This window comes from Gracilinanus agilis, chromosome 2 (genome assembly GCF_016433145.1).
Source record: "Gracilinanus agilis isolate LMUSP501 chromosome 2, AgileGrace, whole genome shotgun sequence".
In the NCBI taxonomy this organism is placed as follows: Eukaryota; Metazoa; Chordata; class Mammalia; order Didelphimorphia; family Didelphidae; genus Gracilinanus; species Gracilinanus agilis.
The window spans coordinates 59,661,195-59,685,772 of record NC_058131.1 but is presented as its reverse complement, the minus strand read 5'-3'; the positions used below and the strand labels follow the sequence as shown (position 1 = coordinate 59,685,772).

Sequence of the window (24,578 nt, the reverse complement as noted above, 5' to 3'; positions counted from 1 at the left end):
CTTTCTTTCTTTCTTTCTTTCTTTCTTTCTTTCTTTCTTTCTTTCTTTCTTTCTTTCTTTCTTTCTTTCTTTCTTACTTTCTTTCCTCAAAGACTATGCAAACAGGGTTAAATTACTTGCCCCGGGTCACACATCTAAGCAGTATCTGAGGCTAGATTTGAAACCAGGCCTAGCACTTTATCTACTGTGTCACCTAGCTGCCCCTTGGTGGTATCTTTTCTGATGCAGGAACCTCCTTTTCCATTCTAATATAAGAATGTCCCTTGCTACTAGCTACTTCCATCTGAGAGGTCCAAGATCTCTGAACCTTTCAAATTTATAAGTTGGTTTTCAAGCCTAGACACATCCCAAATGGTGTCCATTCTCCTTCAACTGAGATCAGAATCAAAAGAGGCCGCCCCAAACTAAGGTCCAGGCTCATCTGGGCAAGCCATGTTTTAGCTGTGATGTGCCGGAGCACATGGAGCAGTGTCAGTCCTGCCCCCCAACCCCGGGGAGGAGGAAGTCCCAGTCTTATGCGATACCACCGAGGGAACTGAAAGAATAGAGAGGGACAAGGACAGAGGCATTCCCTTCTGAAAGGTCCAGTGAATCACTGACTCAATAGCAATAAGAAGATGCTTTGGTACTTCAGTCCTAAGTCACTAATGTGTGGTCAGCAGAAAGAAAAGCTTCGTATGTGCCCTGTTCAACCCCTGTTAAACATTTATAGAAATAATCAAAATAAATTTTAGGGGAAATGACATTAGCAGTTGGCAGGGGATGGGAGGGGAGGATAAGAAAGGGTTCACGTAGGAGGCAATTCCTAAGCTGAGCTTTGAAGGCGGCAGAGCTCCTAAAAGGTGGAGACGAGAAGGAAGCAAATTCCAAGCAGTGAGGATGGTGGGTACAAAAGCAGAGAGATGGACAATGGCATGCAAGCGCATTAAGCATCCTAATACATTTCATGACTCTAAGTTTTATTCCTTGTGAAAATGATTGGTTCCTTTCCTTGCATCTCAATCACTTCTTGATGTGCTAACACCCACATCCATACAGCCACTTTGCTTTCTCTTATAACAGAAAGGAAGATTCCTTTATTTTTTAAACCCCTAACCTTCTATCCTAGCATCAGTTCTAAGGTAGGAGAGCAAAGAGCAGGAAACAAAGCAGATGCCTCAAGATTGGGGAATGGCTAAATAAACTGTGGGACGTGAGTGGAATGGGATGCTACTGAGGGACACCTAAGCATCTTCATTTTAGAATGGAGCATTACTTATGTTTGATTGTATTTTCTCTTATTTTGTTCAATCCTACTTTTTTAAGCCTTTCCCTTTCATCTTAGACTCAATACTGTGTATCTTTTCCAAGGGAAAAGACCAATAAGGACTAGGCAATGGGGTTAAGTGACTTGCCCAGGGTCACACGGCTAGGAAGTGTCTGAGGTGAGATTTGAACCCAGGACCTCCTGTCTCTAGGCCTGGCTCTCAATCCACTGAGCTACCCAGCTGTCCCCCCCCCCCCAGGTTACATTTTAATAAAAGATCTCTATTCAAAGCTAATGGAGGATTTTTGGAAATCCAAAGCTAGTGGAGGATAATTGGAAATGGAGGATTTTTAAATGCACTAATTTCATTCTGGCCTGAGATTGGCCTGGTAGAAATGTGTTAAAGTAGACAAATCAAAACCTGGAGGTCAGGATCTTCTGGTACATTTTGAAGCTTTACCTGAAAAGGTGCTCCATTATAAAAAGAATACTGCCTGAGGAATCAGGTTTGTCATTTCCTTCTCTGGCTCATTTGACAGAAGAGGAAATGGAGGCAAGCAAGGCTAAGGGACTTGCCCAGGGTCACACAGCTAGTGAGTGTCAGGGACAGAATTTGAATTCAAGTCTTCCTGATTCCAGTCCTGGTACTCTCTAGTCCTGGCCCCAAACACTCACCACGGATGGCCTGGGAAAAATTGCTTTCTCTTTTTGGCATTTAATCTCCTCTTCTTTAAAATGAGAAAGTCAGAGTGGACAATAAGTCGTATTTATGTATCACTTTCTTCCCAACATCCCTGTGAAGTGGATAATAACTGAATTATTATCTCCATTTTGTAGATGAGTAAACTGAGGTTCAGAGAGATGAAGTGCCTGCCCATAGTTACATCAATAAACATTTCTTAAGGTGGGCAAGTAGATGCACCAAGGACAGAGCACTGGACCTGGAATCAAGAAGACCTGAGTTCAAATCTGGCCTCAGGCACTTACTAGCTTTGTGATCCTGGGCAAGTCCCTTAATCCTGTTTGCCTCAGTTTTCTCATCTGTCAAATGATCCAGAGAAGGAAATAGCAAACCACTCTAGAGTTTCTGCCAAGAAAACCCCAAATGGGGTCATGAAGAGTTGGACATGGCTGAAGTGACTGAATCACAACCATAAGGGTGAAGTCCCATGCTAAACTGTGGATATACAAATATGAATAAGAAAGACAGTCCTTGTTCTCAGGGAACATACAATCTAATGGCCAAAGACAAGGGGAAAAGGAAGTTAAGAAGGGATGAGGAGGGAGAGGAACTTTTCCCTCAGCAGCTCCTCATCTCACATCCTGGGGTTCAAAAAAAGGAATAATAATAAAATGAAGTAACAAGTAATAATTTCAATAATATCTAATTTGTACTATATAACAAATAATAAAATAATAATGAAATGTTGGTACTAGTGGGGGTCAGGCTCAAATGGTGTCCTTCAATAATACCTGAAGCACTTTAGAGAATAAAACTTCTTATTTCCTAGCCCTCAAATGAAGAATCGTGGCTCCTTTGGGGAAGAAGACATAACAGCAACAAATTCACAGAGTGAGACATTTTAGAGTGACATCTTCTCAGTTTTTATGAAGATGATCTCATTCACTTAGAGTGTTCTAGATGCAAAATCAGGGAGGAAACAGGCAATATTTCACAAAACATAGTCTACAGCAGACCACATTTTTCTACAATAGGTGGAGAAGTGGAGGACAGAGGTGTTAGACACATAGTCTAGAGGCCACGTATGGCTAGTTTGGCTGAACCAGATAAAAATGTAACTAGGCAGGCAGCCAGATGGCTCAGTGGAAAGAGAGCCAGGCCTGGAGATGGGAAGTCCTGGGTTCAAATCTAGCCTCTGATACTTCCTAGAGTGTGTCCTTGGGTAAGTCACTTAACCCTCATTGTCTAGCCCTTACTGCTCTTCTCCCTTGGAACCAATACATAATATTGATTCTAAGATGAAAAGTAAGGGTTGTGTTTTTTATAATATAATTGGAACCTCTGATACTTCCTAGCTGTGTGACTCTGGGCAAGTCGTCTAACCTCCACTGCCTAGCCCTTACTGCTCTTCTGCCTTAGAACCAATATCCAGTATTGTTTATATATATGTATCCTTTATATATGTATATATAAAGGATACATATATATAAAGGATACCCAGTATCTGAGGCAAGGCAAGGATATATCCTTGCCTTGCCTCAAATACTGGGTATTGGTTCTAAGGCAGAAGAGTGGTAAGGGCTAGGCAATGGGGGTTAAGTGACTTGCCCAGGGTCCCACAGCTAGGAAGTGTCCGGTATTGTTTCTAAGATGGAAGGTAAGGGTATAAAAAAACAGAATTGGGAAATATTTAACAAAACAAATGAAAATACAGTAAAACATGAGTCCATTTTAAAATGAAGAGCCCCAGGTGTCCCTCAGTAATGTTCCATGACACTCATGTACCACAGCTTATTTAGTCTTTCCCCAGTCTTGGGGCATTTGTTCTCTTCAAAAGTATGGCTAGAAATATTTGCATGTTCTTTTTGCCAGTGACAGCCTTGCTTCCCTGCATAGCAGCGGAACTTCTGAGTCAAAGAGTAGGGGCATTTTAGTCACTTCATTTGCATAATTCCAAATGGGCTTTTAATTACTTCAAGCTTCTCTTTCAAACAAAGGTCCATCTGTTCCGCACCAATAGTCTTCCAGTGATTCTGGGTGGCTTCAAGCCACATTAGAGCAGAGTCTCTGAACAATTGAAGCGGGAGGGTTACCCAAAGGGAGCCAGAGAGGCCCATGGTGGGGGAGAATGGGCTAGCACACGTTACAAATGAACAATGAATTGCTCAGGAAGAGAAATAAGAAAGACTTTCTCCATAGATCAGTATCATTGGATAAATAATGAGAGTGAGAAATAAGTGACGTTTCCTACTACACTCCCACTGACATTCAAAGTTCTTCACAACTGCCAATCACTAGGCTAACCAGTGGAAATACAAAGAAGGCAAAAGACGAAGCTTGCTGTCAGTCAACAAACATTTATGATGTCCCAGTCACCATGCCAAACCCTGGAGATACAAGGAAGGCAAAAAATAGAGCTCGATCTCAAGGAACTGTAATATTGGAAATTTGAGGTCCTTGACCTTAACATTGAGGTCTCTGGTATAAACTTCCTGTGGATGTTTAGGGGACTTAAAAACTACATTTCCCATGATTCCTTTTGGGTAATACAGGTGGGCAGGAAGTGTGATTACGTAGACAGAGGTATAAAGTCTCAGAACTTGATTGGGATGTGCTCTTTCCTAGGAAGCAGCCAAAGGGAAGGTATGGCAGGCCATTCGAATTAGATTTTAGCAGGCACATGGTTTTCTTAATTATCAATATGGTTTATAATAAAACCTTAATATTTTTAAATATACCCTTTTATATCAATTTTATTTGTAACAATTATGGCGACCACACGTTTAGAAACGTAATTCTCAATTTTTCTGATAGCATAATAAGCCATGAAAATCCTGCCATGATTTTCTACCCTTCCCCCCCCCCCATAGGCAGAACTCTGAGACACCTCAACAATGATAGAGAAACTAGGAAGAGATGAAGGTTTTGGGGAAAAGATGAGTTTTGTTTGGGAAGTGTTGAGTTTAAGAAGATGTTTATGGGACTTCCAGTTGGAGATGTCCAAAAGACAGTTGAATATGTAACTCTGGTGATAAGGAGAGAGGTTAGAACTGGGAGAGTAGATGTGAGAATCATCAGCTTAGAGAGGATAGTTAAATCCACAGTAGCTGATGAGATCAGCGACTGAAATAGTATTTAGAGAGAAGAGAAGAAGGCCCAGGGCAGAGTCCTGAGGGAAACCCACAATAAGCAGACTTGACTTGATGTTTTGAAGAATATTTTCTTCACCATAATCCCATGAAGTGGGTAGAATGAAGATCAGGTTCCCCAGCCTGACATTAAAGGCTCCAAACAATATTGCCTCAATCTTCCTTTATAGTTTTCTCATCAAGTTTTATTATTCCCTCATATCCTGTCCTGCATCTCTGCTCATTCCATTCCTCTGTTTGTAGTGCCTTTTCCTATCTTTTCTTTACGACCTATATTATAGGTTTCATAGGATTTAAGGTCAAAAGATTCTCCATGCTCCTTTGACCTAATCCCTTCATTTTATAGAAGTAGAAACTAAGGCCCAGAGAAGGAAAATAACTCCCCATAGAACCACAGAGGCAGCTAAATAGCAGAACTGGGCTTCAAAATCCCCCCTTTCAAGTGGTCTTTCCTGATTTGCTACCCTCAACCAGATTTTTTTCCCTGGTTCCTATATTGTAAGGTGCAACATGCTCTCAACTTTCTGAGATAGTTTATTATATCCACACACTCTTAGGATCTTTTTTAGGTTTTCTCCATCTTTTGATTGAGGAAGGAAGGAAGGAAGGAAGGAAGGAAGGAAGGAAGGAAGGAAGGAAGGAAGGAAGGAAGGAAGGAAGAAAGAAAGAAGAGGGAGTGTTTCAAGGTCCCTCCCAACTCTGATATTCCCTGTTCTAAGACCCCTTTCAGCTCTGACATTCTCTGTTCTAAAATTCCTCCCATCTCTGACATTTGTGTTCTAAGTCCCTCCAGTTCTGACATTCTGTGCTACAAGGTCCTTCCCAACTCTGATATTCCCTGTTCTAAGACTCCTTCTATATCTGACATGCTGTATTCTAAGGTCCTGTGTTCTAGGGTTCTTTCCACTGGTAATAACCTTCAGGAGCAAAAATCCATTTTTTCATTTGGCAATTAAGGATAATAGGAAAAGCAATGACAGAGAATTCAGGCCCAAGTTTAAGTCTTACCTCCACCAATTACAAATTGTATGACCCAGAGAAAATCATTTAACCTTTCTCAGTCTCAGATTTCTCACTTGTAAAATAGATTTGATAAGCCCTGAACTGCCTCACCTCTGAAGAATGTTTTGAGGAAGGCTTGAGTACATGTAATGTGAAGCTCTTTGAAACCATTCAATATTTGAACTATTATTCCATAGAGGAATAAAGTAGACACTTCTAGAAACATAGTAAAGAAAAAAAGAGGAGTGTTCATGTCAAATAACCATTCTAAGAGTTAACCAACAAGAACCTCACCCATTCTTTAAAAACTGTCATCAGAAAATCTTTGTGGTTTAGTTGCTTAGTTGAATCCTACTCTTCATGACCCCATTTGGAGTTTTCTTGGCAATGATACTGGAGTGATTTGCCATTTCCTTCTCCAGCTCATTTGACAGATGAAGAAATTGAGGGTCAAGTGACTTGCCCAAGGTCACACAGCTAGTATCTGAAGTCAAATTAGAACTCAGGTTCCCCTGACTCCAGGTCAATGCTCTATCAATTGCACGACCTATCTGCTCCTGAACATTCCTTTGCAAGACATGAAATAGTAAGAAATATTTAACCTTTTCATCATCAATTCTGGGCAACAATAAGTCTTGATCATTCACAGTTATAGTACCGTGATGGTGAACCTAAAGCCCAGGTGCCAAAGATGGCACACAGAGACATCTCTGTGGGCACACATGCCTTTGCCTACCAGAGTGAGTTACTAGAAAGGCAGAGGGACTTGGGAAGAGCTGCTTCCTTCTACCTCTCCATCATGTTTCCCCACCCCTTTGCTCAGCAACCCTCCCCTGAGCAGAGTGCCCAAGCCTTTGTCCCTCCCCTGACTGGGGTAAGGTGGTGGTGGTTGGGCTCAAGGCAGCACTATATCTCTGGGTGGGCATGACACACAGTCTGGGGTGGGGCAGAGCATGGCATGTGGTCTCTAAAAGGCTCACCATCACTGTTATAATAGATTACTGGTGGATATTTTATTTTGAAGATACTTACCTCATCTGGGCCACAAAGCCAGGGAAGACACATTTCATCTTTCCCCTAAAAGATATGGGAAGAGGCAGCTGGGTAGTTCAGTGGATTGAGGGCCAGGACCAAAGATGAGAGATCCTGGGTTTAAATCTAGTCTTAGACACTTCTTGGCTGTGTGACCCTAGGTAAGTCACTTAACCCCCATTGCCTAGCCCTTACCACTCTTCTGTCTTGGAACCAATACACAATATTGATTCTAAGATGGAAGGTGAGGGTTTAAAAAAAAAAGACATGGGACCTTCCCAAATGGATACTATCCACAGGCTCATTTTTACTATTCTCCCACACACATAAAAAACCCTAAACTCATGGCATTTTACCAAGTTGGAAACCATCTTAGCATCTAATCTTAATTTACTTGGACCTTCCAAAGTGAAGAAACTTGATGAAAACACACCAAGAGGAAAAGTTGGCTGCTCCTTCCTAGATCCATATAGACAATGTATTCTTTAATCTTCTCCAAAGTGGAGTGTAATCTGTCAGATTAACATGCAAATAATATTGTGATCAGCACGTGTGAGTCCCATTTAATTAATTCTGTAGGAAATGAGTTAACAGGGAAGGGAACGGAATTGTTTCTCCTGCTTATACCTTGGAAATTATTGAGTGCAGCCTAGCAATTAGGCAGCAAATGACTAGTTCTCTTATTAAAAGAAAGACCGCTGAACCCAGAATCACATCTCTGCTTTGTCTTTTGATTAGCCAGTGACCTGGAATCAGTCTCTGAAGTTCAATTCATCAAGATATTTTAAAATTCTTAATTTTTTCCTCAACTACATGAAAAAACAATTTTTCAACTTTTTTTTTTTTTGAGTTTGGGACAAATTCTTAAATTCCCCTTGTGCCTCCTTGAGACAGCAATCTGATATAGATTTTAAGTGTGCAATAGTATAAAACATTTTTCCATATTAGCCATTCTGTGAAAGAGAACTTGAACAAACAACAGTGAAGAATTAAAGTGAAATATAGTATATTTTGGTCCGCATTCAAACTCTATCATTTCCTTCTCTGGAGGTGGATAGCATTTTTCATCATGACCTTGAGGCTCATCATGTAATATTGTGGTTACTGGGTTTAATACTGGGTATAATCAGCCCATGTAGGTCTTTCCAGGTTTTTCTGAAATCATCCTTTCTTGTCATTCCTTATAGCACAATAATATTCCATTCCCAACATGTACCACAACTTGTTCAGCCATTCCCCAACAGGTGGATATCCCCTCAATTTCCAATTCATTGTCACCACAAAAGGAGCAGCTATAAATATTTTTTACTGAGGTCTTTTCCCCTTTTTAAAAATATCTTTAGGATACAGACGTAGTAGTGGTATTGCCGGATCAAAGGGGATGCACAGTTTTAAAGCCCATTGGGCATAGTTCCAAATCGCCCTCCAGAATGGCTGGATCAGTTCACAATTCTACCAACCATGTATTAGTGTCCCAGTTTTGCCACATCCCCTCCAACATTTATTATTTTCCTTTTCTGTCATATTAGCCAATCTGATAGGTGTGAGGTGGTTCCTCAGAGTTGTTTTAATTTGCATTTCTCTAATCAAAAGCAATAAAGAGATTTTTTCATGTGATTATTTATATATAGCCTTGATTTCTTCATCTGAAAACTGCCTATTTATATCTTATGACCATTTATCAATTCAGAAATGATTGGTATTCTTATATATTTGTCAAGGACCTTTATGAGAACAGAGAAGTGATGGATTTAGGAGCACAAGACCTGGATTCAAATCATGGCTTTTCTCATTGCTTGTGCAATCATGGGCTAGACACAGAACCCCAGAATTTCTGAGTCAGAAAGGACCTCAACAACCATCTAATCCAACCAGAATCTTGAAAAATAATAACTAACATTCATAGAGGGGCAGGTAGGTGGTGCAGTAGATAAGAGTGCCAGCCATGCAGTCAGGAGGAGTTGAGTTCAAATCCTGTCTCAGCCACTATTAGCTGCGAGATCTGGGACAAGTCACTTAACTACATTTACCTTAGTTTCCTCACCTGTAGAATGATGTTTACCTCAGTTTCTACATCTTTAAAATGAGTCAGAGAAAGAAATATTTGCAAATTTTAGATAATAAATTCAAACCTTGAAGAAAACTCAAGGACTCTCTAGTCCAACCTCCATAATTTTAAATTTGAGAAATTGAAACTCCAGGTATTTAAATAACTTATTTAAAGTTACTATAGGTAGTATCAGATATAGAATTTGAACTCATATACTTGGACTCCAATCCCAATACTTTTCTACTGTGCCACAACTTTCTCTTAACTGGAGTGCAAAAGCACTGAATTTGGAGTCAGAGGCCCTGAGTTCAAATCCCATTTCTTTTGCTTGTTACCTTGGTACCTTGGGTAAGTCATTGCTCTGTTTGGACTCTCAGTTTCTCTATTTACAAAATGAGGACATTGGAATCAAGGAGCTCTAAGGTCTCTGTCAACTCTTAAGTCCTTTCATCTTAAAATATACTGGATGAATCTTTCTCTGGAATATTTAAAATTTCCCAGGAAATCAGAAGTTTCAAGAAGCAAAAAATGTTTTCCCCTTCTTCTGTACTTTCCTAGGTGTTTTTCCTTCCCAGATCTTCATATTGCTACTTAGATCCCCCATGTTTATATTGGTGGGGGCTAAAAGATGATGGGAAGGATTATGAGATTTAGAGCTGAAAGGGACCCTAGAGATCAGAGATTTCACATCTAGATCAGTGGGTCATGGATTTACAGCTAGAAGGGACTTCAAAGATCATTTACTCTGGCTTCTTCATTTCAAAGATAGGGAAACTGAAGCCCAGAGAACTTAAATGCCTTAGCCAGGATCATGTGGATAGCAACAGAGTCCAGACTCAAACTTTGGTCATCTGCCTTTGCATCTTGTGTTTTCTCTTCTGTACTCTTTTGGACCTCAGTTTCCCTCTCTGTAAAACAAGGGGTAAAATTGACTTCCCCCAGGTCACACACTTCCAGAGGCAGGATTCAAACCCAATTATATTCTAAAAAACAAATCTACTGTGCAGAGGTCCCAGGTTCAAATTTGAGCTCTCCTTCTTATTACTTAGGGTTCCTTGGGTAAGTCAGTTAAACTTTCCAGCTATCAATCTCCTCATCTGATAAATGAAGTTAACGAAAAGTTAACAAAGGGTTAAAAAAAGCAAAGGCTCTTTCCAGCCCCATATGTTTCCATACTGGACCAGGTTTTTCAAAGCTGGACTCCAGAGAGTTAAAGCCTCATCCCTGTTGAGTTTCTCTCTGAGTTCCTCCAAGATCTTGGGCAGCCAGTCAGAGGCTATAAATGGCCAGAAGGTAGATGAGCTTGTATCTTTAGATGGCCAGGTCACCGAAGGAACCAGAGCCTTTGAGATGTGGAGATGGACACCAGCCAGGAGCCACTCACTTGGCTGGTGGGGATGCCCAGAATGCCATCATTTCTGTGGTGGAAAGTTTTTGCTACAATGCCAGTCCCCCTCAGAGGACCCAATTGCCCTAAGTATACTCAAAAGATTATAAACTTCTTTAGGGCAGAGATTAATTTTCTTCTGCTTCTTTTGGTATCCCCAGAGTTTAGACAAACTAGCTAGAATAAAGATCAGTCATACAGGTGAGAGGGATACAGCATCAGATTTCTCTTCCTTGTAACATGATAGGAGAAGGCACTTTCTTTGGGTTCCTGGTGGCTGGGGTTCAGAAATTCTCTGAAAGAATTTTGTTTTCTATTAATAACTGCTAAACCAGATGAGCTCAGACAAGCATTGTGCTGGGTTCCTCAGAGTGGAATGAAGGTTTGGGAACAAACTTGGAACCAGAGAGGGCTTTAGCTCCCTAAAGTCTCCCCAGGGAGGAAGCCAGACCCCATTCACGGCACCTCCTTCTGTCATCTTTGAATGGACTCCAAGGCCAGAGGATAGCTAGAGGACACAGATACCTCATCTTGTCCTTTAGACAGTAAAAGAAGGCGAGTTCTGCTGACTTCTCAGGCTATTACTGGAGATGAGAGTGAAAACCTCAGAGGAAAGAGGGAAAAGATTTTTACTGAAAGAAAATAGGTCACAATTCATTACTTTAAAAAGTAACAAAACACTTAGCTGCCTGGGACTCAGTGTTCTCCTATGAGATGGCAGAACTAGATCATAGGTTCATGTCCATTTGTTTTGTTTTGTTTTGTTTTGTTTTGTGGGGCCTGAACACCCTTGGCAGTCTGATGAAGCCAAAAGATCCCTTCTTCATATAATATTTTCAGAAACATGAAATAAATAAAAATACAAAGGAAATGAATTTTATTGAAATATGGTTATAAAAATATTTTTAAAAATCTAGTTAGTAGGAAATAGATAGTAAAACTATACTAGTGGGGGACTTCAACCTTTTCCTATCAGAACTAGATAAATCAAACCAAAAAACAAATAAGAAGTAAAGAAAATGAGTGAAATTTGAGAAAAATTAGAGTTAATAGATATCTGGAGAAAAGTGAATAGGGATTAAAAGGAATATACCTTCTTTCCAGCAGCACATGGTACGTATACAAACAAGTTCGTAGATCCCAGTTTTAGAACCCATAAACTAGAGGAGAGTCTCCAAAGTTCTCATTTAGTTCTGCCAACTTATGACTCTTGTAATGAATTTGTTTGGAAAAAAAAACTCATAAAAAATAAAGCAGTGTTTAAGTCCAGAGCTATTGCCATACTGGGAATATTTAGGGGCATTATTCTATTTGGGGATAATTAGATTCCTGGTTCTTCATTTGCCCTACAACTATTTTCAAAGTTTTTGCCCAGGGCTTTGTTTTTCTCATAGTATCCTAGAATCAGAATTAGAATTCTTGAGCTGAAGTGTTATAATCTTAATGAAATTGGCTTCCTTTGTAATCCTATGTATTTTATTTTATGCATTTAAAGTTTTGTTCCAAGAAGAGGGGCGTATTGGCTTTACCAGACTAACAAAAGGTTCCATAACCACAGAATGGTTAAGATTCCCTTCTTTTGAGGCAGAGAAAGGAGTTGTGCTTCCACTTTCTTTTCCAACAACAAAAAAACAGTCTTCCCTAATGATAAAGATGAATTGAACTAAAAAAATTCAAACCACCAGCCCTCATCAAGCAGGTATCTACAACAGTGGTGTTACACTCAAATAAAAATGGGGATGCACACAACTATGTAATTGATACCTCTAGTTACCCAGCTTTTTAAGTCTTGGTTTTTCTATCTGTAAAATGAAAAAATTATACCAGACAATCTCTAAGTTTCCTTTGGGGTCTAAATCACATGAACATTTGTACTGGGGTTCAAACAGATGGATGTGTTAATGAGCACATGAGCATAGACCCAATTGAGAATGAGAAGTCCAGAAAAAGGGGTTACAAAAACGTAATGAGGAAGAGATCGCTTTCATCTTAGGGGGGTTCAGGGAAGACCACAAAGGGAGTGACATCTGATGAGTATTGAAGTATGTAAATGGGAATACCAAGTACACACTCCCACAAACTCACAAGTGATCGGGCACACAAGATAGCCTACCCAAGGAATGTGGGAAACGGGTAATGGGCAAAGTACACACTCAGGTTGGTAATGGCAGTTGACAGTTTACTGGTCACCAGCCTAGCCAGGGAAACTCAGGTTTTGGAAGGTATCTAACAGTGGGCTCTTTCTTGGGGTACAGGAAGACACAGGAAGTAAATAAAAACAGTTTAATAATGAGTTTTAGGGTTGGAGATGTAGGGAAAGGTCACACTAAAACTAGGCGTCTATGGACAGACTCCAGGGACTGGAGAGGTGGAACAAACTCCTCTCTGCGCTAACACAGGCTGTCAGGTCCAGCTTGGCAGGTTAGAAGGGGAAATGGATGTCTCACAACTGGGTCCTCCTCAGCTCCAGCGATGATCCTTAAGGTTTTCCAAGAAACCACAGCAAGTAAAATCCACAAAGAGATGAAGCAGGGAGCTGAACCAGTCTGGATGTCCACCATCCAGAGCTAAGTTCACTGCTCAAACCTGAACTTCCACAGGATAGATATTTCTTGTAGGAGACAAATCCACTTTCTTGGGCTCTTCACTGGAGACAGTTAAAACCAGCATGTAACTGCCTCAGCCATACCAGAGTCACTCTCAGGAAAAAGACTTCCTTCCTTCTGACTATTCCATGATTGGAACTCTCTAGCACTTGCCTGACAGGCCTGACTGCTACTTTATACTAAATGTCTAAAATCCTAAGGATTTATATTTATATCTTTATATCCTAGCTTGTAAATTTACCTGTATTTTATTTTTTTTAACCCTTACCTTCCATCTTGGAGTCAATACTATGTATTGGTTCCAAGGCAGAAGAGAGGTCAGGGCTAGGCAATGGGGTTGAGTGACTTGCCCAGGGTCACACAGCTGGGAAGTGTCTGAGGCCAGATTTGAATCCAGGACCTCCCATCTCTAGACCTGGCTCTCAATCCACTGAGCTTCCCAGCTGCCCTCTATAAATTTGCCTTTAACAGTATTGTTACTGTTAAAAGAGAAGGACCTTGAGAAACAGAGAAGTCATTGTAGGCAGGAGAGTGTGAGCAAAGAAACAGGAAAAGGCAAGATAGATACCATAGACTAAGAATAGTAATAATAAAAGGTAATATTTATTTGCAAAGTATTTTTACATGTTATCTCACTTAATCCTCACAACATTCTAATGAGGAATATATTCTTAATATCTTTATTTTATAGAGGAATTGAAGCTGAACGTTAATAGAGGAATTGAAGCTGAAATTGAAGCTGAAGGTTAAAAGTTACTTGTCTAGAGGGCAACTAGGTGGCTTTGTGAATTGAGACCAGGTCTAGAGGTGGGAAGTTCTGAGTTCAAGTGTGACTTCAGATACTTCCTGGCTATGTGACCCTGAGCAAGTCACTTAACCCCCATTGCCTAGTCCTTACTATTTCTCTGCCTTGGAGCCAATGCACAGTGTGGATTCTAAGATGGAAGGTGACTGTTTAAAAAAATAAATTTAAAAAAATTGTTTAATTACTTGCTTACAGTCACATAGTTATTATCTGAGGTGGGCTTTAAATTCATTTCTGGGATTCCAAGTCTGTCCATTGTTACCTAATTGCCTTAGTCAAGAGTAGCTATAATATAAAACACATAAAGGGAAGTTATATGAGAGAAAGTTGGAAAAGTTAATGAGAAGTATTGAATGTCTAAATAAGGAATTCACCTTTTTATGTTTTAAGAAGATTTCATAGGCTGTACTTGCATAAGGGATAGAATGCAGAAAAGAGAGACTGGAGACAGGAAGACCAGTTAGAAATATGTTATAGTTGTGTGCAGGGTGGGGAGGAATAAGAGCCTAAACTGAGATAGTTATTAGTAGGATGGTCCATACCCTCATAAATGGTAGTATGGGGGCAGCTGGGTGGCTCAGTGGATGGAGAGCCAGGCCTAGAGACTGGAGGTCCTGGGTTTAAATTTGACCTCAGACACTCCCTAGCTATGTGACCCTGGGCGAGTCACTTAACCCCCATTGCCCACCCTTACCACTCTTCTGCCTTGGAACTACTACATGGTATTGATTCTAAGATGGAAGGTAAGAGTTTAAAAATAAACAAACAAACAAACAAATAAATAAATAGTAGTGTGAAAAGGTATGAACCATTTCTGAATACACAAATACACATATTTGTATTTTTTTCAAAATGAATATATCTCTCGTTCTCTCTTTCTTTGGGGGGGATGAAGGATTATGAATATCCTCTCCATTCTCATGGTGGCCACCATCCCCGGAATGAGCGCTGTCCCCCGCCCCCCCAAACACTACCCAAAGGGGCTTGTGAAGTGACCAGCTGCCGCTCAGACTCCGTATGTGAAAGGCACAAACGTTGCTGCTTCAATGGGTGCACCTATGCCTGCCTGGAATCAGTGCAACCTCCACCAGGTAAGGGTCAGAGCTGGCATCAAGAGGGGCTCACGGAGCAGTTTCCTTTAGTGCTGTGATGGGTGAGTGGGTAGGTGTGGGCAATGGAGCAGGGAGAGACATTTATTTTTGTAGATGCAATATTTTAAATCTCGCCCTCCATGATATATCTGGTAGTGAATGAATGAATGAATGAATCCAAATTCTATGTGTCACCATGAGGGCTCAAAGCATCAGAAATGAAAATTATACTCAGGAAGTAAACTTTTTAAATCCAGTGTGATGGTACATAATTTTTGTTCTCAACTGTTTTTTAAACCCTTACTAGCCATCTTAGAATTAATACTGTGTATTAGTTCCAAGGCAGAAGAGTGGGAAGGACTAGGCAAATAGAATGTAGTGACTTGCCCAGGGTCACACAGGAAGGAAATGTCTGGGGTCAAATTTGAACCCAGGACCTCCTGTCTCCAGTCCTGGCTCTTAATTCACTGAGCCAAGCCAGCCCCCAGTACCTATTTTTTTAAACTTTGCCTAGTCTTTAGAGTGTCTTGTCCCATCTCTGCCAGAATCCCAGCAACATCACTCAGAAAAGATCATGAGAGCTAAAGGTTAAAAATTCAGTGTCGTCAGTTGATAACATGTTGATGTGACAAGAACACCAGATTTGGAAAGAGATCTGGATATGAATCTTGGACACTCTCTGTGTGACCTTGGGCAAATCACTTTCTCCTCCTTGGGCCTCAGTTTCTCCATCTGTAAAATGAAAGGGTTGGACTAGCTGATTTCTGACGGACTTTCTAGTTCTAAATCCCATGATCCCAATTGATTATGTTCTGTGGGAAGAACTGGATTCTTCTGTTCTTCATGTCTACCATGAAATCAGTTTGCTTGTAGTCATTTTCCAACTCTCTCCCTGTGGTGTGATTTCAGGTACCTCTCCCCCCAGACAGTTCCTCACCCCCTTCTCGATTCTTTCCCCATTGATTAGTTCCTGGAAATTCTGAGATGCTGGGAGACTGTCAAGGACTGGCAAAAGGGGATGTGAGAATGTGACATTTCTTTTTAAACCTAATGTGAACCACTGACATGCCTTAATGTGGTTGTTAGTCAGGGCCATTCATTTCGGAAAGTATAACAGAGCATGATGGGTACCAGATCCTAAAGTGGGTAAGGAAGGACCCCCTGGTATGGAGGAGGTAGCTAGCATTGATATGGCACTTTAAGATTTGCTGAGTATTTTCCATACATTGTCTCATTTGAGCCTCACAACAACCTTGGGAGGCAGGAACTATTATGCCCATTTTACAAAATGGGGTTGGAGATAGATGTACTGGAAGACAAAGATTCTCTCCTTCCTAGCTCTGTTCCAGGCTGAGCTGCTTGCTAAGAGCCCCTTAAGGAGAATAATACCTTTGTGGAATGTTTATCACAGTGCTGCCGAGAGCATTCCATGAACCCTATTTGTTTTTCCCACTGTAAAGGATATCGAGAAACTATTTCCTTTCCTCTTGAAAAGTTGCATTTAGGAAAAATCATTACCAGCCTCCTTAGTAAGATGGTGACAGAATTAGAAAAAGGAGTCCATGTTCAGCCTAACTTCAAAGTCATTGGAAAGTTCACAGCACCCACTTGATTCATACTCCTGACTGTGTGCCTTCCCATGCCTATTTTACTCTTTTTGAGGTGAGCAGCCTCTAAGCATTTAATATATGCTTATTTCCACACTTCCTCCCTTCCTCCATTCTTCCCTACTTCCTTTCCTCCCTTTCTCCCTTCTTCCCTTTCCTTCTTCTTTCCTTCTTTTTTGTCTTCCTTCCTTCCTTCCTTCTCCCCTTTGTCCTTCCCCTTTCCTTTCCTCCTTCCCTTCTTCCTTCTTTCCTCTTTCTCCCTCTCTCATACTCTTCTTTCCTCTTTCTTCCACTTTTTCTTTTTTTACCCTTCTCCTACTTCCTTCTTTCTTTCCCTCCCTCCTTCCAGGACTTGCCCAGGGTCACACAGCTAGTAAGCCATGTCACACAGCTATCTGAGGCCAGATCTGAACTCAGGACCTCCAGCCTTTAGGCCTGGCACTCTATCCACTAAACCACCTAGCTATCCCATTTATATAGCATTTTATAGTTTGCAAAATGTTTTATACCCATTATCTCATGTGATCATCATAACACCCCTAGTCTAGGGTGACACTCTCCTCCACTCACCTAGGCTCACAATGTTGCCATTACTCTTGACTCTTCATTCTCATTCACTCCACATATCCGAAGTGCTTAGCACAGTGTCAGGGATGGAGTGAGCCCTAGAACTGTAGTTGTTGTTATTGTTATCATCATTATCCCTGGAGGTATTCGATCAGGGACTGGACGAACATGGAGCTGGTTCATATCACGACCTCCAGCAGGAAACCACCAACACTGATGCTGGTGGGAATGGATCACACAGTAAGTGTTTGACCAAGAAAGCCTTCTTGGAAGTCGTGCCTGGAGGTTGAACTCTAGGCAACAGAAGCTGAAAATCGGCTCTCAACATTGGCTTTGTTCCCATTGGCATTGTTGCTTCGGAGGTCAACTTCCTTGCACTCAAAAGCTAAGACTGTTTCCTCCTGAGTCAGACAGACTGTGCAGCAAAGGCTGGGGAAAAGCTTTAGGAAAGAGAGTCTTGGAAGAAACATTTATCATGCATTTTCTATGGGCAGGACACTGCTGGAGAGGTATATTCTTACTAAAGTGTTAGTGACTTCCTGGTTATGTGTTGGATGGATTTACATTTTTTAAAAAAAATTCTTATCTTCCATCTTAGAATTAATACATTGTGTTGGCTCCAAGGCAGAAGAGCAGTAAGGGCTAAGCAGTGGGTGGTTAAGTGACTTGCCCAGGGTCACAAAAGAAATATCTGAGGCCAGATTGGAACACAGGACTTCCTGTCTCTGGTCCTGGCTCTCTATCCTCTAAGCCACTTACCTGCCCCGAGAGTCACAGAATTTTAACACTAGAAGAGTGCTTTGAGATTCTAGTTTTCTTTCTCCCTCCTGATCCTTTAGAACAGGAAAGTTTTTCCCTTCTCTAGATCTTAGCTTCCTCATCTGCCAAAGGAGACATGAGAAACTTGGGGTGTCCCAGACGTTCCTGCAGGAAGACTTTGGGGACACCCTCTATAATCTCGAAAGTCCTTTACAACTCTAATGACGGGAGGCAGCAGGCTAGGGACAATATGGAGACTCATCTGCCATCAGAAAGAGGACTCCACGGGGATCAGAGACAAAATTAGGAATGAGGCAAAGTTCAATCTACACGTGTGCACACACACACAAACATACACACACGCATGCACACGCACTTTCCTTTCTGGGATGTTCAATGCCGCGGGAGTCAGCTGGGTGTTACAGTGACTAGAGGGTTGGAGCTTTGAGTCAATAAAATCTGGAATCAAATAATAACACCTTCCCCACAGGTTTGCTGTAAGAATCAAATGGGTACACAGCTTGTGGCTGTATATAAATACACACGTGTGTGCACAGACACTAACATACACATGTGTGCATATACATACATACACGAATGCAGAAATGTGTGTGCACACATAGAAATAAACGTGTGTGTGTGTGTGTGTGTGTGTGTGTGTGTGTGTGTGTGTGTGAAGACAGGTGGATAGAGGGAAAGATGTAGATTCAGAAAAACCTATTTCCCAGAACAGCTAGCATTTCGACAGCTCTTTAAAATCTGCAAAGCACCACAATCTGTTATCTTCTTTGATTCTCACAACGAACCTGTGAGGTAGGTAAGATTATCCCTGTTTTGTCGATGAGGAAACTGAGGCTGAAGTAAGTTAGATGACTTGCCCAGGATCACATTAACTAGGGAAGGATTTTAACTCAAATCTTCCTGGCTCTACAGCCAGCATTGTTACCAAGTAGACTACCTCACCTACCTAAGCTCAACAACATGTATCGAATGGTTACTGGCTGTGTGATGCTGGACAAGTCACTTAAACTCTTTTTGCCTCAGTTTCCTCACCTGGACCTCTCAGAGTTGTTGCGAGGCTCAAATATATAAACCATTTTGTAAACCTTAGAGGGCTATATAAATGAGCTGTGATTTCTGGTAAATTCATTCTGTTGAGTTCAACTAACATATCTTGCACCTACTGTGTGCTAGGTGCCTTCCTACTAAGGTGCTGGGAATTCCATGGGTTAGAACTTTGGAATTATTTGTATTTCTAAGAAGAAGAGTGGGAAGGAGGCACCATTTTAACTCAAAGCAATGATTTACCAAAGTTTAGTCCAACACATTTATTTGTTAAGTGAACCAAAATTCCAAGAAGTCTAGTGACTTATCCAAGGTCATAGAGTTAGTTTTGATCCCCAGTCTTGCATTCTTTGGATGATGGAATTTTAGGTTTCTATCTCAGGTGGGAAATATGCTCTTTGGTGGGAATGTGCCTTCCCGTTTTCCCTCAGATGATCTAGGCCTGGCTCCAGTGTTCTTATAGATCCTATTTGCTCTCAATTCAGAGGTTCTTCCCACTTTCTAAGTTTTTCTACTTTTTGTGAGGAAGCTTTGAAATCTTTTGGGGAAGAAGCAGCGAGGTAGCTCAGTGGATAGAGAGCCAGGACTAGAGATGGGAGGTCCTGGGTTCAAATGTGACCTCAGTTACTTCCTAGCTGTGTAACCCCGAGCAAGATACTCAACCCCCATTGCCCAGCCCTTACCTCTCTCTTTGCCTTGGAACTAATACTTAGCAACAATTTCAAGATGGAAGATAAGAGTGTAAAGAAAAAAAAAGGATTCTCTTGGCAGCTACTCCTGGAAATGATCTCTAGGACCCAGGCAGCAAAGAAGCATTTTTCATTTGAATTGTTGTGACGTGATGAATAATTAACGATTCTCCATGTGTTTCCTTAGTTCTAGATTGGCTGGTACAGCCCAAACCACGCTGGCTAGGTGGCAATGGCTGGCTGCTCGATGGCCCGGAGGAGGTATTACAAGGTACAAAGGCATAACCTACTGATCCTGTCTTTAGCTTAATGCATTATCTGAGTCACCTAATAGGATGTAGAGATATTGGGTGTCCCAGGTGAAAATTTCAGAAAGGAGCTGGTAACCTGGGGAAGCGGGAAGGAAGACAAGAAGGGAGGGAGGAAGATCTAGTTATGAACCACCTACTATGTGTTGGCCATTGTGCCAAGTACTTTATGAATATTATCACATTCTATCCTCACAATAATCCTGGGAGGTAGGTACTATTATTATCCTCATTTTATTGAAGAGGAAACGGAGGCAAACAGGATTAAATGGCTTGCCCAGGATCACACAGCTAATAAGTTTCTGAGACTGGATTTGAACTCAGATCTTCCTGACTCAAAGTCCAGTGCTTTATCTGAGTCATCTAGCTCCCTCAGGAAACAAAAAAGAAAATTGTTCTTCTTTTGGGGTTTGCAGATATACTTGGATGCTATTTATACCAAATCAGTAAAGGGCCTACAAGTCATGCCTTATGGGGAGCCATTGAAGGGATGTTTATCCTGGGGAGGGAAGCACTTGGAAGAAGGAATATGGCAGTTATCTTCAAGTATCTGAAGAACTAAGATGAAAAAAGACTAAATTTATTCCTTAGTATCTCAGAGGACAAAAATAATAACAATGAATAGAGTTTGGGAACAGCAGATTTCAACTCACTACAAGTCAGTCAGTCATTCAACAGACATTAAGTATTTACTGTGTGACAGTCTGAGCACTGGGAGCACAAAGAAAGATAGTACCTGCCCTCAAAGAACTTACATTCTAATGAGGAAGACAAAAATACAAAAGGAAGCTGAAATGGGGGATAGAATGGGTGTGTGGGATCGAATGTAATGGATTTCTCTACTAGCAGCAATGCAATGATCCAGGACAATTCCGAGGGACTTATGAGAAAGAACGCTATCCATATCCAGAGAAAGAACTGTGGGAGCAGAAACACAGAAGAAAAACAACTGCTTGACCATGGACCAATGGGGACATGATTGGGGATGTAGACTCTAAATGATCACTCTAGTGCAAACATCAATAATATGGAAATAGATCTTGATCAATGGCACATGTAAAACCCAGTGGAATTGCTCATTGGCTATGGGAGGGGAGTAGAAGGAAGAGAGGGAAAGAACATGATTCATATAACCATGGAAAAATATTCTAAATTAATCAATTAAAAACTTAAAAATGAAAAAAATAAAAGAGGGTGCATGGGGATGTTGGAGAAATCCAGATGACAGCAGCATGACAGGAAATGAAGGAGTGACTGGCCAGGGCACCTTCCTTAAATGGAAGTTATAGCAGGAACTGCCAAAAAAATGAGAGCTGTCATGGACCATCACATTTTGACTTTAGATGTGAAACTGAAAGGTTCTTTAGAAGTCATCCAGCCCAACCCACTTCATTTTCATTTTCTACATGAGGTAACAGAGGTTCAGATGTGAGGGATAACTTGCCCAGAGTTGCCTAGCTCATAATGGGTAGAGCTGGGATTTGAACACAGGTCAAGAGAGCTTTCCCCTATGTCATGCTGGTCCCTTGGCTATCACACTTGAGAGTGAATTCCCTGTTACTGGATGTATCCAAACAGAGAACATCTATTAGAGATATTCCTAGATTCCCACCCCGCCTCCCCGGCAGCAGAATGGTTGTAACGGGGGTGGGGGAAGGGGCGGGAATGGACCATCTGAGCTCTGAGACCCCTTCCAGTTCTAAGTCATTCATTGATGCACTTATGCTTTTGGTTTCGAGGAACACACCTTTGGAAATAATATTTGCATCTAGCCTAGCCTATGGCACTTACCTGCTATAAATGTGCTATACCTTCTTAGTGTAAAGGTCGAAATGCCAAACACTAGGCATAAGATTCAATGGCTTTGTTCCCATCCTTGGAACAATTCACTCACCTGTCTACATGATGTTTTTCCTAAAGGATTAGTAGGTGCTATTATTATTCTCATTTTGCAATTGAGGAAACTGAGGCAAACAGAGATTAAGTGACTTGTCTAGTAAGTAAGTGTCTAAGGTAAGATTTTCACTCAGATCTCCCTGACTCCAGACCATCTACCTGCCTTTGGGGGATAGGCTGCCCTCATGCCAGCACAACTGTACCCTGGTCAAACACCAACCCTGCTAAACTGAATTCAAATTTGGTGTCAAAATTCCCAGTCCCAAGGGTAGTCTTGATGGCCAGTCTAAGCTAGCATCCTCTCTGGGTCCTCATTTTTTTCTAATTCCCTGGCCTGGATGTTAGGAATCATCGGTTTTTAAAGCCTGCATTTGATTACACTTTCTGCACTCAGAAGCATCTCTAGTGGGGTGGGTGGGGTGGGGAGACTTGTCCTCTCTCTTCTCCATCTCAGTGAACTGAGGGAGTGACGCAGTCGGTGGGGAGAAAGAAATTGCTCAAGGAGCTAGTGAATAAAAAAAAAAAGAAGAAAAGAAAGGTCTGGGATCCACCTATTTATCAGGCTGTCTTCACCTAGACTTTGCAAAGAGAACGAGTGAAAGAAGAGAATATGGGAAGAGGATGCCCCCTTTTGGTCCTCATGTGAGCTTCTTGAACTCTTCTGTCAAAATCTTCCTTTTATCCACTTAAGCAACAAACAGCAATTAAACAGAACACACACTGACATTCAAAACCCAGGCCTTGCCCTTAAAGAGAGAACCATTTCTCTTAACTCTAGTGGGTTTTAACTTGGGATTTTTCTCCTAGAGAAGGAAGTCTGTCTCCATTTTCCTCAGTTTTATCATCTTTACAATGGATCATTGGATCATGCCATGTCTAAGGATTGATCCTGGCCTTGCCTGGCATCCTCTGTTCTTGGGTCCTTTCCTTCTCTGATGAATGATGTACTAAGGTCCTCGGCATTCTATGTTGTTGACAATTCTCTTTCATCTCTCCTTCTTTCTTCTCCACCCTTAGCAGGTCAGTATCCTCTAAGAGAGCACCAGACCTGGAATCAGGAAAACTTAAATTCAAATCCCACCTCAGCTATTTACTAAGAGTGTGAACCTGGGCTAGCCTCTGTTTGCCTCAGTTTTCTCATCTGTAAAATTGGGATAATAATCACACCTATTTCCTAGGGTTGTTGTGAGGACCAAATGAGATAATGATCATAAAGCAGTTAGCAAGTGCCTGGTACATAGTAAGTGCTGTATAAATATTAACTATTATTAGATATTACTTTCTCCTCAAAAGCCATTCTCTGGAATGGAGTCAATAAACTCCTTAATTATGTAATTTTTCAAGTTATAAATGGGTGATAATGACTCAAAGGGAGAAAATTCTTGGGGATATGGAGCGGGGAAGGAGAGACTCACATTATAATAGGGAACAAAGCCTTAAGTCAGAGAACTGAGGCTTTAATGGTATAATTTCCAACTTTAGCAATTCAGTTAGTTGATGATCATTTATTAAGCACCTACTATGTGCTATGATCCACTGGAGAAGGAAATGGCAAACCACTCCAGTATCCTTGCCAAGAAAACTCCATGGATAGTGATGGTCCATGGAATCACTGAGTGTGGATCATGACCAAAATAACTGGACTTCAATGACAACATGCGCCAGGCACTGTGCTAAGCGCTGAGAGTTACAAAGAAAGACAAAAGACAGTCTCTTCCATCAATGAACTCCACAAACTGAAGGGGGAGATAATATGAAAACAAGTGTACAAACAAAATAGAGGCAGAATAATTGGAGATAATCTTTGAGGGAAGACACTAGCATTAAAGGAGATAGAGAATGTCTTCTCATAAAACAGTGATGGCAAACCTATGACACACGTGTCATATGTAGCCATTTTTGATGACACATGGCTGCATACAGAGAAGTATGGGGCCGCATGCTGAGGATGAAACATTTGCTATAGTGTAGTGTAGACACTCTGTGCACTATAGATGACAATTCTACCTATATTAATTTACCTGTTTTGGTTTATTAAATACAGTTATGTATTACAATTATACATTTTTGTTATTTAAACTATAAATATTGTGAAATTATGTTTTTTTTCTCAAAGTGACACACCAGCTGAGTTAGGCTCAGTTTTTTGGCAAATTTGACACACTAAGCTCAAAAGGTTGCCCATCACTGTCAGAAAAGGTAGAATTTTAGTTGAGACTTAAAGGAAGGCAGGAGGCAAAGAGAAGGAGGAAGATCATTGTAGACATGGGAGATACCCAGTGAAAATGCTAAGAGTTGGGAGATAGAGGAACAGCAAGGAACCAATATCATTGGATTACAGAGTTCCTAGGGGTGTTATTGTTCAGTTGTATTAGAAAATGCATGACCCTATCTGGGATTTTCTTGGCGAGAGTAATGAAATGGTTTGCCATTTTCTTCTCCAACTCATTTTACAGATGGATGACTGAAGCAAATAGGGTTAAGTGACTTGTCCAAGACCACACAGCCAGTAAGTGCTTGAGGCTAGATTTGAACTCAGGAAGATGAGTCTCCCTGATTCCAAACCCAGAGCTGTATCCACTGCACCACCTAACTGCCATTGCAGTTAGTAAGGTACAAACAACAAATGAGAGAAAT

The 24,578-nt window shown here is 41.1% G+C and overlaps 1 protein-coding gene across 3 annotated transcripts in view; it reads left to right on the top strand.

Annotated features, from left to right (window-relative positions):
* The window catches only part of WFDC1 (WAP four-disulfide core domain 1), a 47,449-nt gene that overhangs the window by 7,791 nt on the left and 15,080 nt on the right, over positions 1-24,578 (top strand). For all 3 annotated transcript variants that reach the window (XM_044660553.1, XM_044660554.1, XM_044660552.1), the window contains exons 2-3: positions 14,855-15,050; positions 19,925-20,008. In XM_044660553.1, coding sequence (XP_044516488.1) covers positions 14,855-15,050; positions 19,925-20,008 — 280 coding nt within the window. The remainder of the gene's footprint in view (positions 1-14,854; positions 15,051-19,924; positions 20,009-24,578) is intronic.